This window comes from Magallana gigas, chromosome 5 (assembly GCF_963853765.1).
Source record: "Magallana gigas chromosome 5, xbMagGiga1.1, whole genome shotgun sequence".
Taxonomy (NCBI): domain Eukaryota; kingdom Metazoa; phylum Mollusca; class Bivalvia; order Ostreida; family Ostreidae; genus Magallana; species Magallana gigas.
Window position 1 is genome coordinate 16,414,122 of NC_088857.1, and position 12,681 is coordinate 16,426,802.

General features: G+C 32.2%; 1 protein-coding gene across 7 annotated transcripts in view; it reads right to left on the minus strand.

The window, feature by feature from the left end:
- Positions 1–12,681, minus strand: part of LOC105324611 (serine-rich adhesin for platelets) — a 28,688-nt gene that overhangs the window by 1,869 nt on the left and 14,138 nt on the right. For 3 of the 7 annotated variants that reach the window (XM_066086355.1, XM_066086360.1, XM_066086361.1), the window contains exons 3-18: positions 12,466–12,641; positions 11,745–11,913; positions 11,044–11,243; positions 10,778–10,908; positions 10,352–10,470; positions 10,045–10,133; positions 9,835–9,931; positions 9,522–9,639; positions 9,220–9,259; positions 8,748–8,845; positions 8,249–8,407; positions 7,459–7,497; positions 7,217–7,242; positions 6,572–6,696; positions 6,072–6,107; positions 3,271–5,331 (exon numbers count right to left, since the gene is read on the minus strand). In XM_066086355.1, coding sequence (XP_065942427.1) covers positions 4,822–5,331; positions 6,072–6,107; positions 6,572–6,696; positions 7,217–7,242; positions 7,459–7,497; positions 8,249–8,407; positions 8,748–8,845; positions 9,220–9,259; positions 9,522–9,639; positions 9,835–9,931; positions 10,045–10,133; positions 10,352–10,470; positions 10,778–10,908; positions 11,044–11,243; positions 11,745–11,913; positions 12,466–12,641 — 2,132 coding nt within the window. In that variant the 3' untranslated portion in view covers positions 3,271–4,821. Of the gene's footprint in view, positions 1–3,270; positions 5,332–6,071; positions 6,108–6,571; positions 6,697–7,216; positions 7,243–7,458; positions 7,498–8,248; positions 8,408–8,747; positions 8,846–9,219; positions 9,260–9,521; positions 9,640–9,834; positions 9,932–10,044; positions 10,134–10,351; positions 10,471–10,777; positions 10,909–11,043; positions 11,244–11,744; positions 11,914–12,465; positions 12,642–12,681 lie in introns of those variants that run through there. The other 4 variants (XM_066086357.1, XM_066086356.1, XM_066086358.1 and 1 more) reach the window with 4 other exon arrangements.

Genomic DNA, 12,681 nt, shown 5'->3' on the forward strand with positions numbered 1-12,681 from the left:
CATGTGGATGACCTAATAGAATGTTGAAATTAACAACACTTGTAGATATCTTCTATCTTTATGTACAGCTACTTGAATTACATTGACAAAAGCATATAAAAATAGAGATATTTGTAACAAAATGCGCTAGTAAATGACCAGATAAAGAGAGATGTATGTTTAGAAATAGAGATATTTCATACGAAATACATTAGCTTAACAGTAGCTGACGAGATTAAAGGAGATATCTTAGTAATTGTGTCATAATATCATGAGGAATAGCTAAAAGAATGTAAAAATTATACACCATTAGCACTTGAGACATACGGAGAAAACTGTCTAGAAATGGAGACATTTGTATCAAAATGTGCTAGTCAGATAATGAGAGAAATCTGAGTTACTGTGTCATAATATGATTTGGATGATCTATAGATAGAATGTTTTAGAGTTTATTTCTTGGAATATTCAAGTTTCATACAAGCTGTAAAGGCATGGATCACAATGGAATGAAAAATATTTAAAATATTTAATAAGACTGAAAGGATACACAGATTAGTGGTTTACAATATTCTTGATAGTTTTAACAAAAATTCCGAAGAATCTGATAGAAGGTTACAATGGAATGAAGAATTAATTCGACAAATTGGACCGGTATTGTATTATACTTTTTTTTAACGAATAAGTCTTCAGAAGTTATAAACAAAAGACCTGGGAAAAAGCAACTGATTGATACAACATTTGTATTATAAAATTGATTTTAAAATTCGATTAGTATACTGTAAATTCCTAATTAAACGCGAGGAATTAATATTCGCGTAAAATCGCGAGAAGCATCCCTCGCGGATTTTAAAATCTCGCCATTATTTTCTGAGAGTTGAAAACTATGAGAAATAAGGAGAAAAGTTAAACGGTCGCGATTTTAAATTCTCGCGATTTGACACAAACCAGCGGGGTCGCGGAATTAAGTACTCGCGTAATATAAGGAATTTACAGTATACATGCATTTGTAAATCATTTTAAAATATTTTAGTTCTTCCAATGTATTTTTGTACAAAATTAAATATGGAAATAATTTCAACATCAGAAACATTATAACATATAACTATTTTGATACGGGTCAACCGTTGACCAACTAGAGCATAACATGATTTATTTTGGGAAAGAAATACAAAATAAAAAGACATTTTTAAAATCTTTGTTTATTGCAATGTTTTAAAACTAAATCGATAATTGAATATTATGTTCTAATCTTTAAAATAAAATAACAAAAAACGACAAGGGCCAAATCACTCACCTTTACCTTTTATCGTTTCTTAGCTTTAAGAATCTATAAACAATAAACATGAACATGTAAACAAAAAGCTTGTATAACTTTGCTTCAATTTTGATTCTAAAACAAATTAATTGTTTATAGGTTCTACAGAACACGATTTTAACTTCAAGTGTTATAGACCCGTTTGATCGTGGTCTGCATTTATTGTATTTCATATTTTTAATTAAAACTGACCGAATTTAAATATTTTCCATACATATATTAGACCGTATCCCCTCCACATGCACTCAACCAATGGTGTCCCTCTCTTGCCTCATATTGGTTTAAAACAAATAAAACATTTTATTTGCTTATTTTCATTTCAACTCTCAAGTTATAGCATCCAAATTCATTGATAGATTACCACACATGAAGCAAAGTTTTAAGATAGAAAATATATTTCATTCATCTTTCCTACAATGCCGCTTTGTCAATTTCAACCATACTTGGTTCAGGGCATCTTTGAGTAAAGTGCGTTCACGTTTATTCAAATCAAGACCCAGATGCCCTGATGAGAACAATTAAGAAAATGAAAATAGCGTAGTTTGTTTATAAATCCTTTTCTCGAGAACCACCCATATAGCCCGAAATATCTTTGACTAATGGGGTCATAGTAAATTAATCTGAAACCCTTTTATATTACCTTTAATTTCAATTTTACATAGTATTTTTTTTTTTTGAAAAATGTTTTTTTTTATATATATATCTAATTAAATGTAAATAAAATTCCGCCCCTCCTAAATTATTACTTTTTACTGACCTTTTGAGTGTGTATATATGGGTAAATGAACTTTTACAATTAGATGATTATTGGTATTACGAAATCTGTTCTTGAGATGCATAATATTTTATTTCTGACTAGACTTTGACCCGTGCGTGCACGGGTTGACATTGCATATCGGACATTTACGAAATAGGTTCATCGACACACCTTGTTATTGACATTTACATAACAAAGCTATAGGCCTACAATAATGCTATTAATTTCACTACACTTTCCTTACTTTGAATAATCTAACTGTATCTCGGGAAAGGCCCTCACCACAGTTAGAATGCCTCCCTTATACCCGTAATGTAGCAGAAAATTGCAGAACCGCTGCGGAACGATTTTGGAGAAAGTTAATGAAGTCGCCTCGAAAATAACAGTCAAATTCATCACAACAAACCTTTTTGAGACTGCAAATACCTTTCAACTAAAAATTCTAATCCATAGAATGGAAGAATTCAACACCTTTTCACCAACGTACACGTATTTTCTTTGTAAAACTGTGTCCGTAGGACGTTATTCATTTTTACGATAAAACATATTCTATCTTCACTCTCCTAACAAATATAATGTAACTTTTTTGCATGTTATCAAATATTTTTCGTTATCACGAAGACAAAAGTAAGTACTTAGTTGAAATGTATAATTGATATTTTATACTTTCTTTCATAAGAAATGATTAATATTTAATTATGAACAGAATATATGGCAAAAGTCCAATGAAAATTTACCCGTATTTGTATTATCATTTCTGAGTTTATTCATGCAGATGTGATATTGTGGAAACATAAACTAAAGATCCTGTTAGCGTGGATGTATTGCACAAGCGCAAGATTGTAAAATCCAAAAAATCCAGGTGATTTCCGGGATTTTTTTTAGGAATTTTCGCTTATTATTAATTAGCGAAGCTTAACTGAGAAAAAAAAAATTGGTAATCTTCAAGTACCAATGATGTTTAAAATATATAAAACAAAAGACAGTATTCTTCCGATTTCTCGGTATTAAAGACCAAAAATTCGAGTTTATTATTTTAATATAGTAGTATAGATGCATGCTATTTTTTGTTATTACGAATTATTATGAATTTTTTAAAAACATCAGATAAATATTAAATTTATTCAGATTGTATTTTTTAACTTATGTACGAGTTTTTTTTCTGGATATTTCAGATTTTATTTTCTGCCGATACAGTACTGATAATCACAACAAAGACTTTTCTACAATAGTCAATAATTTATTCAGATAATAACTATAGAAGATTGGTCATTAAGTAGAAAACATTTGTTCATGTGCAAGGATAAAAACAATAAAAATATCACATAAGCTCAGCACTCACAACCCATTTACCGGGAATAATATCATTGAAAACCATATTTGGCTGATTGTAAAATATTGGAATGTTGATTTACATTGAAAAATATCATGCTTCAGAGTGGTTTTCTACTGCACTTTTTGGAATGACAATATTGATAGATGTATAGATAATCTATATAAATATAATAAATATCATTTCATTCAATTATTTCAATAGACATTTGTACTAAACAGAATTAAGCTTTAATTTACATATATTTGCTTCAATGAAAAAAATATATCTGTACATTTAAAGCAATAAAAAGTATTAAAAAAAATCGAAAGTCTGTTTATTCTATCCTCATACATTTTCTTACTTTGTAGAAATTTTAACACTAGATCATGTCAAAATGTAGATGCATCTTTCTGTAAATGTATAAACATAACTATTAATATACTGTTTTACTGACAAAGCACAATGACTTCTACATGTGAAATGTCACATACTTCTATAATCAAGGTGAGAATTAAGAAAACTCTTTCTTTTTCATAACAAAGATTAAAATAATATGCTGATTTAACAATAAAAAGAATACCATACTATTAAACTATTCTCCATATATTGTGAACCTGGTTAAGGATTTGTGAGTGGGCATGCATTTTATTCATTACACCCAGATTGTTTAAACTATAATTATAAATAACTGTTCCTATCCAATATAGAATAGAATACCATACAACAATCACAACAATTCAACAAACTGTGTGAACTCTCACCACAACCAATCAATGTAAATAATTTAAATTAAATGCAATAGAAAGTGTACCTCTATAAAGGGAATAAATAAAGTTAATCTACCTTTTTTGTAGATGTTTCCGTAATACAGAGATGTAAATCACAAAATTTTAAGTCATATTTACAAAAATTGATAAATTAAATGCAATAATTAGAGTATGTTATGCAAACTTGTAAAATTGTGAAAGAAAGAATAAAGTTAATCATAACATTTGCAGATCTTTCTCAACAGAGATATGTCAGTCAAGAAATGTCGAGTCATTTCACAAAAAATACATGAAAGTTTGAGTTTAGTTCATGTGAAATATGATTAAATCACTAAATGAATTCAACAATGTACATCCCTCGGCAATCACCTAACTACAAGGTTTAATTTACTGCAGTAACAATTGTTATACAATACATGTATGACAAATCTACAAAATATGTAAAAGGAATGTTTTCCACTGTACAATATGCAATTCGAAATAAAACAAACAAATATATCAAAGAAGATTTTCCTATTCTATTGATACAACGATAAATTGAAAAAAACAATTTTACACGATCCGTTCAATTAAGCTTCCAATACTGACAGTATATCACATTTCTGTTGATCCTTGATGCTTTTTAACATTTATTACATGAATGGTGTACACTACCTTGGTCAAGCACTCTAGTACTAGCCGTGCCCTCTCATGCTATATCTGCCATCCCCCCTGAAGATGAGCCCATCCACCCCCCTGATTTCACGGTCACCACTGTGGGGTGAACAATGTTCTGTAGCTCGTTCCGTACAGCAGTTATTGTGTTTTCAGGGGTTTCCCCTGTGTGAATGTTCTTTGACACAATGTCTGTCATGTCTTCCCCCTCAGGGGTGCGTTTGAATGGTTTCTGATGCTGGATTGGTGGCTTCTGGGATAGATCCCCATTGGCTGACTTCACTCTACCTGAGTCACTTTGACTAATGGAGCTAGATTTCAGTTTGTCAATGTCTGACTCTTCACGAGAACCGAACCCATTTTGAAGGTAGGGTTTGGAGTCTGACGAGCGTTTGGATGAGTAGGATTTTCCTGTGGTGAAGTTCCTCAATATGATTGGTTTGGGGGGCTCTGTTGTATAGGAAGCCTTTGGCACAGGTTCAGGGAGGTTCACAGCGGGGCGCTTGGAATGATGACTTTTTCTCTCCATATCATCCTCAGGAACCTTAAATATTTGGGAAATTTTACTGGTTAACCAAAAAATGTATGGAATCATATTTTTCTAAACTATTGTTGAACTTATGTTAAGTTGGCGGGTATTATTTTTCCATAGGAAAGAAGGTACTCATATTATAGGGCAAACAATGGCAACTAATTAAACCAAGAACTTTTACTGGATAACTACATTATTCTAGCTAAGTGAACTATAAATATTTTGTAATTTGGTTAGGGTTTGAATGGGAAAATCATGAACATTTCAATCACCATATTTGACATATTTTTGGGGGGGTTTTATTTAAATTAAAAATTGTAGACTGATTTCTCTTAAGATTTATTCTTTATTTTTTTGTTTTAAATAACCAACTTTTGTCAAAGACCTTTGCTATTTTCAAATAGCATAATCAGTTTTGACAGTTCCTATGTAAGTCACATGTACCCAAAATTTTTTTTATAATATAAAGACACAATTTAATAAGAAACTCAAAACTAAAATACATGTGGACTTCTGAAAAATATTAACAGACCAATATAATTAATGCATGCATCAGAAAAATTTGTTAAATCCGATGGAATCAATCTTTTATCCACCTGATGATCTGGAAATAGGCTTTTAATAATATAGCAAACTAAAATAAGGAACTTTGAAAATAACAACAGGAACTTCATGCATCTTGAAAGTGAAGGAACAATTTATCTTATTCAATATCAGTGATTCTAGAGTGAAAACAACAGGCCTGGACTCACTTCCTTGGCTGAACCCCTCCTCATGGGTTTTACCAACTGTTCATTGCAGTAAAATAATACCCTTTTATATTAGACATGTCAAACTTTACTCTATAATATTAACATTTTCGAATTTCCAGTGTCTTTGTCCGAGATAATCAAATAAAACTATGAATTGATTTTGTAATGCATAATCCAATACATTTCATCAGTGACTTTATTAATATTTAATCATATAATTGCTGAAAAATATGTCAATATCAGTAATAATTTAAGGAATCATTCTTTGAATATTACAAGGTGATCAAATACAGTTGGGCGTGATCAAATCTATCATAAAGCCCTTCAGTCTTTACTACCATTTGATCACTCCCGGCTGTATTTGATCACTTCATAATACTCAAAGTATGATTCTTTGTCCTTAATTGATTTAAACACTTTACAAAAAGATGGTGAATTTTGCCAATTTTTTATTGCATTGTCTAAAGAAATTGCATTCATAATAAAAAGTAGTTTCTTACCACAGTTTTTGGCATGGAGATAAGTGTCACCTCGTCTGCGGCTCTGTATGGACTCCAGGTAGTTAGCCCTTCCCGCCTGGAGCCCTGGTAACTGGGGTTTATGAACATTGGTTCATGTTTCTTCTCTGTAACCAAAAAAAAAAATATAAGCAAGCAAGTTTTTTATTTTATATCAAGAAACAGATTTATAAGGATATCAAATTACTGATGAACATTTACTGATAAATTTAAAATAAATATCAGCTGCATACAAGTCTTTAAAATTTTTACTGTCTTTTTTGCATAACTACATACTTTTACTTTATTACCTTTTCAGTTTGCAACACATGGGGTTGAACTTTAAATCATTACAATATATCAGAATCACTGATAACATTTTCACACAAGTTTTACAAAATTGATTGAACGTGATGTCCCTTTCTGTTATATAGCTGACACCAGTAAACTAATGCAAATTTTTGTTGTTGCATTTTTAACAAAGCCAATGTTAGCAGTGACATAGATGATGTACTTTACAATCTTCCTTATTTAAATTAGCAATTCTACTTTGATATGTTGACTTCAGTTAACTCTAGTCAAGGCCACAAAGTACATGCACTCTCCCACCCCTTATCATTTTTCTCCATAGCTCTCACTGACACTTACCTGGGGTCTGTTCTTCCTCATTCTTCCTGCAAAAATAAATTACCAACCCATTTATAATCCAAAATAATATATGATTCTGTTATTAAACATGCAGGCACTCCATTTATGTGAAGTACATGATTCATTTCAATTTTACAAACTGATATTTTGATAACCTTGTGCAAATGAATTAATGAAAGTGTGCATGGTATGTGACAATATTTTAGAAAAAGTACACATATGTTCAGGAAGTTGATAATTACCAAGGAAGAGAAATTTCTTCTTCAGGGAAAACCTTATTTCTGCTCACAAGAACAGTCATGTCAATAGAAGGTATGAAAGTTGAAGGTTATCATTCACAACACATGTTGCTTGCATTTTATTTACTTTACATACATAAATTTTAGTTCATTGATTTTTTTGCTTGAGATATCAGCATAAACAACATGCAAGAAGAAAGGGGGCTAGAGCATTCATAAATTTTTAGTGTTTGAAATGGCCTAGAGAGGTGTGACCATGAAGTAAAAATTTTTTGCTTGTCAACGAAAGATCAAAATTATTAGCATGCCAAAAGAAAGGGGGCTAGAGCATACTAAACTTAATTTTTTTTATAGTGTTTAAAACGGACTACAGAGCTGTGACCATGAAGTAAAAATATGCATTTGGTATATCCCAGTAGCTTATTATTTTAAACAGGGAGGAAGGGTGCAGAGTAGCGAGAGTGCACAACAAATAGAGCAAGGATGTATGTGAATATGCTCATTCAGAAATAATTTTATCATGACATTACATCTTGTATCAAATAGCATTTTACCCGGTATTTGCTTTTGATTAACATGAAAACATGCCTGGATGCTGGCTGCTATAAATTACTACAGTTTATATATACAAGGAAAGCATAATCATGCTACACAATGGTCATATACATACATGTATATATAAATACAGTTGATATATGTGTAATAATGTTCATTTTTAGGAAGGGCTGTGTTTACAGATATTTTTGCTGTGATGTTTCTGACACCATGCATTGCTTGTACTACACCGAGATACCTCTCTCTGAACAGTGACGCCGGGGACTTATTTCCAGGGCTAGCCGAAGGAGAGGGCCCCCGACTGAGAGACTTAACAGAACAAGAACTTTGTTCTGGAGGGAGTGCATGTCTATCGTCCGGTAAACTAAGCTTGTCCTCAGAACCTTCTGAGGAAGTTCTATGAAAAAACACAATAAATGTCTCCATGTTTTGTTATACATATTCAGATCTTAATTTATTTTGTACAAAGTGTCTTTCACATTCCAATATATCCATGTAGTACCATTTTCATACACTTCCAGGAACACATGTAAATTACCAGTAGAATTTCCAATACAGTCATGATAGATAACAAATAGAGTAAGATTTTTCTTCAAAATTGGTATTTTTTATTGATACCCTAAAACGCTGTTTACTTTTTTTTTTTGCCCAAAAAGTAAAATCTAAATGATGGCTATCCCTTTATTGCCTTAAATGTTTGATTTTATTCTTTTCATATAAAATATTTGAAAACATACTCATCAAGTTTTGGAGTTATCAGTGCAAAGGCATCATCCAAAAGCTTGTGCATCCTCTTCTTAGCATCAGTAAGGTTCTCTGGCTCGTAGCCTTCATTCTGCATAAAATAATATTACCTCCGTACAAAATTGCATGCAGAAAAAATAAATTGTTTGGCTGTTTTAGGGTTAAAAGCTTCTGTAAATGTAAAATACCACTGTATGTAATAATGTATTAAAGATCCATTCATTCTTTAGTTAGGCAATGAAAATTAGATCCAATGGCATTATAAAGTATTCACCATCTGTAGTCCACTGCACACACAACTTAGCTTATACATGTATCAATTACTTGAATTCAAGGGCAGTGTATAAAAATTATTTGATTTCCATAGTACATATTATACACCAACTGGCATAAGTAGAAATAACAGTATATATATTCTGTAAATAGTAGACATGTCCAATTTGATTTCATTGAAGTTCCAATTACCTTTTCTCCATCTCCTTTTCTCCTTCGCTTTTTCTTTGAACTTTAAAAAACAAATTGAGTGAGAATTCAGTTTAAACCCAGGAGTTAATTATAACAAATCAATGAAAAAACCCTCTTAGTTACTCTTTAAGTCAAAATTCAAAAAATCTGTATTGAAAGGGTTTCCACTTAGCAACCCAATTGCATCATAAATCACAAGAATGTGTAGAAATCTCCCCTCTTGAAAGCCAGATCTGTTTGCAGACTTTGACCTGTGAAATGAGAGAGCTCATGGCTGTTCCTTTGAAGACAGGAATAGTTACCCTTTTGAAGTGCTGCTCTTGAAGACCTCTGGAATCTCCCCCTCTTGTGGAGGGGCTTCAAGTACGTTGTCTATTTCTTCCTGAACAGCTAGATATTCCTTCATCATGTCCTCAGTGTCTGGAATGAACAGATTGTTTAAATATTCAGAGATTCAATGTCAGAAAGAATCATTTGGAAATGTTGCTACCATGCAGAGTTGAAAAAGTTACCAATATCATGTTATAGGCTATAAAAATTGTGATTTCTCACCTTTTTAACAACTGAAAAAATGATGAATTATCAATTTCATTTGATTTTCAAACAAAGGAGTACCTTCTTTTTTCTGTCCCTCTCTCCTTCTCTTTTCTCTCAATCTTTTCTTGTTTTTCCTTCTTTCCTCTGCAACTTTTCTCTGATACTCTGTTTCATCCTTTAAAAAATTCATTAACAAAATTTTCAATATTAGACCTATTTCAACGGCAAACATCAACATTGAAATTTCTTCTCTGTCTAATCATATAAGGATATAAAGTTTGCTTCTACCTCCACTGACAATGACTTGGGTTCCCGGACCGGATGGGGTGGGGCTGATGAACCCAAATAAGATTCCTTCTCTATATTATCAAACTCTTCTGTATAATAAAACAAACTGACATGATAAGCACAAAAAAATACAATCCTTGTTGCTGACAGTGACTCCGGCTTCTTCCCACACCAATGACCCCCCTCGCGCTAACATCCATGCAAACGAGAGATATTAATATAAGTTGTGGAACTTGTTTATCAATCATTGTAAAATAAATAAAAGTTCAGTTTGACAGCAATATCATTTAGGGTTATCATTCTGTACCTGAAGCTGGTTTCTTTTTCTTTTTACGTCGGCCCTTTTTACTTGGAGATGGTAGAAGCCCTGTGTCATCTGAAGCTAATGTAGCAGAATCTCCAGCTGTGGAATCTTCCATCTTTTTGCTTTCAAAATATTTGAAAATTCTAGTTTTGAACAGTTTGTTAAAAGGACAGTCTTTAACATGAGTTAATAGGTAAAGGATAAACACACAATTGTCTAGAATTCATGCAAGATGCAGACATTGCACATGTAGTTCTGGAAATGGTGATCACCCTTTTTTTTTAGAACCTATAACTGTGAACATAACATGTATTAGTTGCCTAGACTCTTGCTAAATAATGCCTTTTGGTTACCCCAATACTCTGACAACTGAAACTTGAAAATGGGTGCTTGATCATGAGGGAGAAATGTTCATTTAAAGCATCTTACCCTGGTTTTTTGACAACAGCATATGTAGGGTCTTCCAAATCTGCCTCATTTGTGACTTCATAAGACTGCCTCTTTTTGAGATTGTGGGTTGAGTTGCTAGGTGATTGGACCATTTCCACTGATTCATCACTCTTGAAACACAATATTAACCATTGTTTGCTTCAAATTGCATTAGCAAAATTTGTTTGTCCATAGAGCAGTTAGAATTTTTTTTTTCTTTAATGTTTTTTTATCCACAGAGATGAAATATCTTTTAACAGTAATACCTTATTTCCGCCTTTCATTCTTAACAGATGCGGTGGCTCTCCATCCTTTTCACTCTCTGGGCCCCTCTTTTTAATGATGAAGCAGAAAATCACCCAGATGACTATGATGACAATGACAACAGCAGCGACTGCCACACCCACAATCCAGAGATTACTGGTCTCCTCAGGAACAGAGCTAGCACTGTTCCTTCCATAATAAGCTAAACAGAAAAAGGACAATACACAAATGTAGAAACTTCCTAATTTAGACATATTAGAAAATTTCTTACTCTTTGGTAAACTTACAAATACTGCAGTCTCAGTTTTGCATTACGATGAAATTTTGATTTTTCTATGTATAAAGACATATAAGGTATGATCTGCTGCTATTAACTTCTCTTGATTTGGTCTGTAAACTTGTAAAGGATGAATCAAGAAATCAATATAATTCCAATCAGAATTTTCTGGGGGGTTTTGGAGGGGGTTCTGTATATAGATATTGCATGAATACATGGCAGTCCTAATGAATTTCTCCACATTTTTTTTTCAAAACTGCTTAAATTACTTTTTCACAATTACTACGGTAACCATTAATTTAAATCAAGAATTGTGTGTTTTATACCAAATCAAAGTCTTTTTTTTTTATGTAAGAACATTTCGATATCTTGAAGCATTTTCAAACTTTTTTTAAGATCTATGATCTTGTAAACTTGTAAACTCACTGCTTGCTTTCTCTGCCACCACGTATCCGAGCGTCAAGGCCATTTCCTGATCACTGAGCAACCCAAGTGTCCTGACAGCTTCCTCTGAGCGGACTTCTGTTCCATTCTTTGTAATGTTGTAAACAAAGGTCACGTTTCCTGTTCCTAGTGTTCTTGTAGCATTCACTATCTGTTAAAGAGAAGGAAACATTCTATTGACATCAACTAAATGAGTCACAGAATTACAAATTAGTTCAAATGCTTGGATCATTTCATCTGTCACAATCTTATCACAATGGTTCTCTTATATACAGTACACAAGGAAATTTTTGTCTCAAAATATTGTTGTAAAAGACTTCATCCCATTTTTTTGTCTAACAAAGTTGTTGTTTAAAAGGAGTAATTTGCAGTTTACAATTGGACCCTTTTAAAATTTGCCCATTGTCAATGAGGGCCAGCAAATTGGACAGAAATAATCATTAAAAAAAATATGATGACAATTTTTCTTCATACAGTAGCTCATAATACATTGTACAGGAAAAGACACTCAATTTGAAAATATTACTACTGGTACTCTGACAGTATCTAAAAGAAGGAGTGTATAAAAAAAATAAGTTGAAAATTGGCTCCAGAAGCTTCTTCACTGAAAAATTCATCATATTTAGCAATCAACCATAGCAAACCATAACTGAATGTGCGTTGTGACCAATCAATTTTACAAATGATAACCAAGGTTACTTACATTTACAACAGTGTCCTGCACCTGGGCTGCCCTTCTACGTCGCAGTGGTTCAAACGTCCCTTCTGCAATCTGTTTTTGTCTCTCAAAGGCCATTACATAGGCTGTGGCTAACTTCAGTTCTATGGATGCAATGAATGTCTGGTTGTTCACATCTACAGATAAGGGTACCTTCAAAACTGTAATAAAAATAACCAATAAATTAGACATACTTCTATT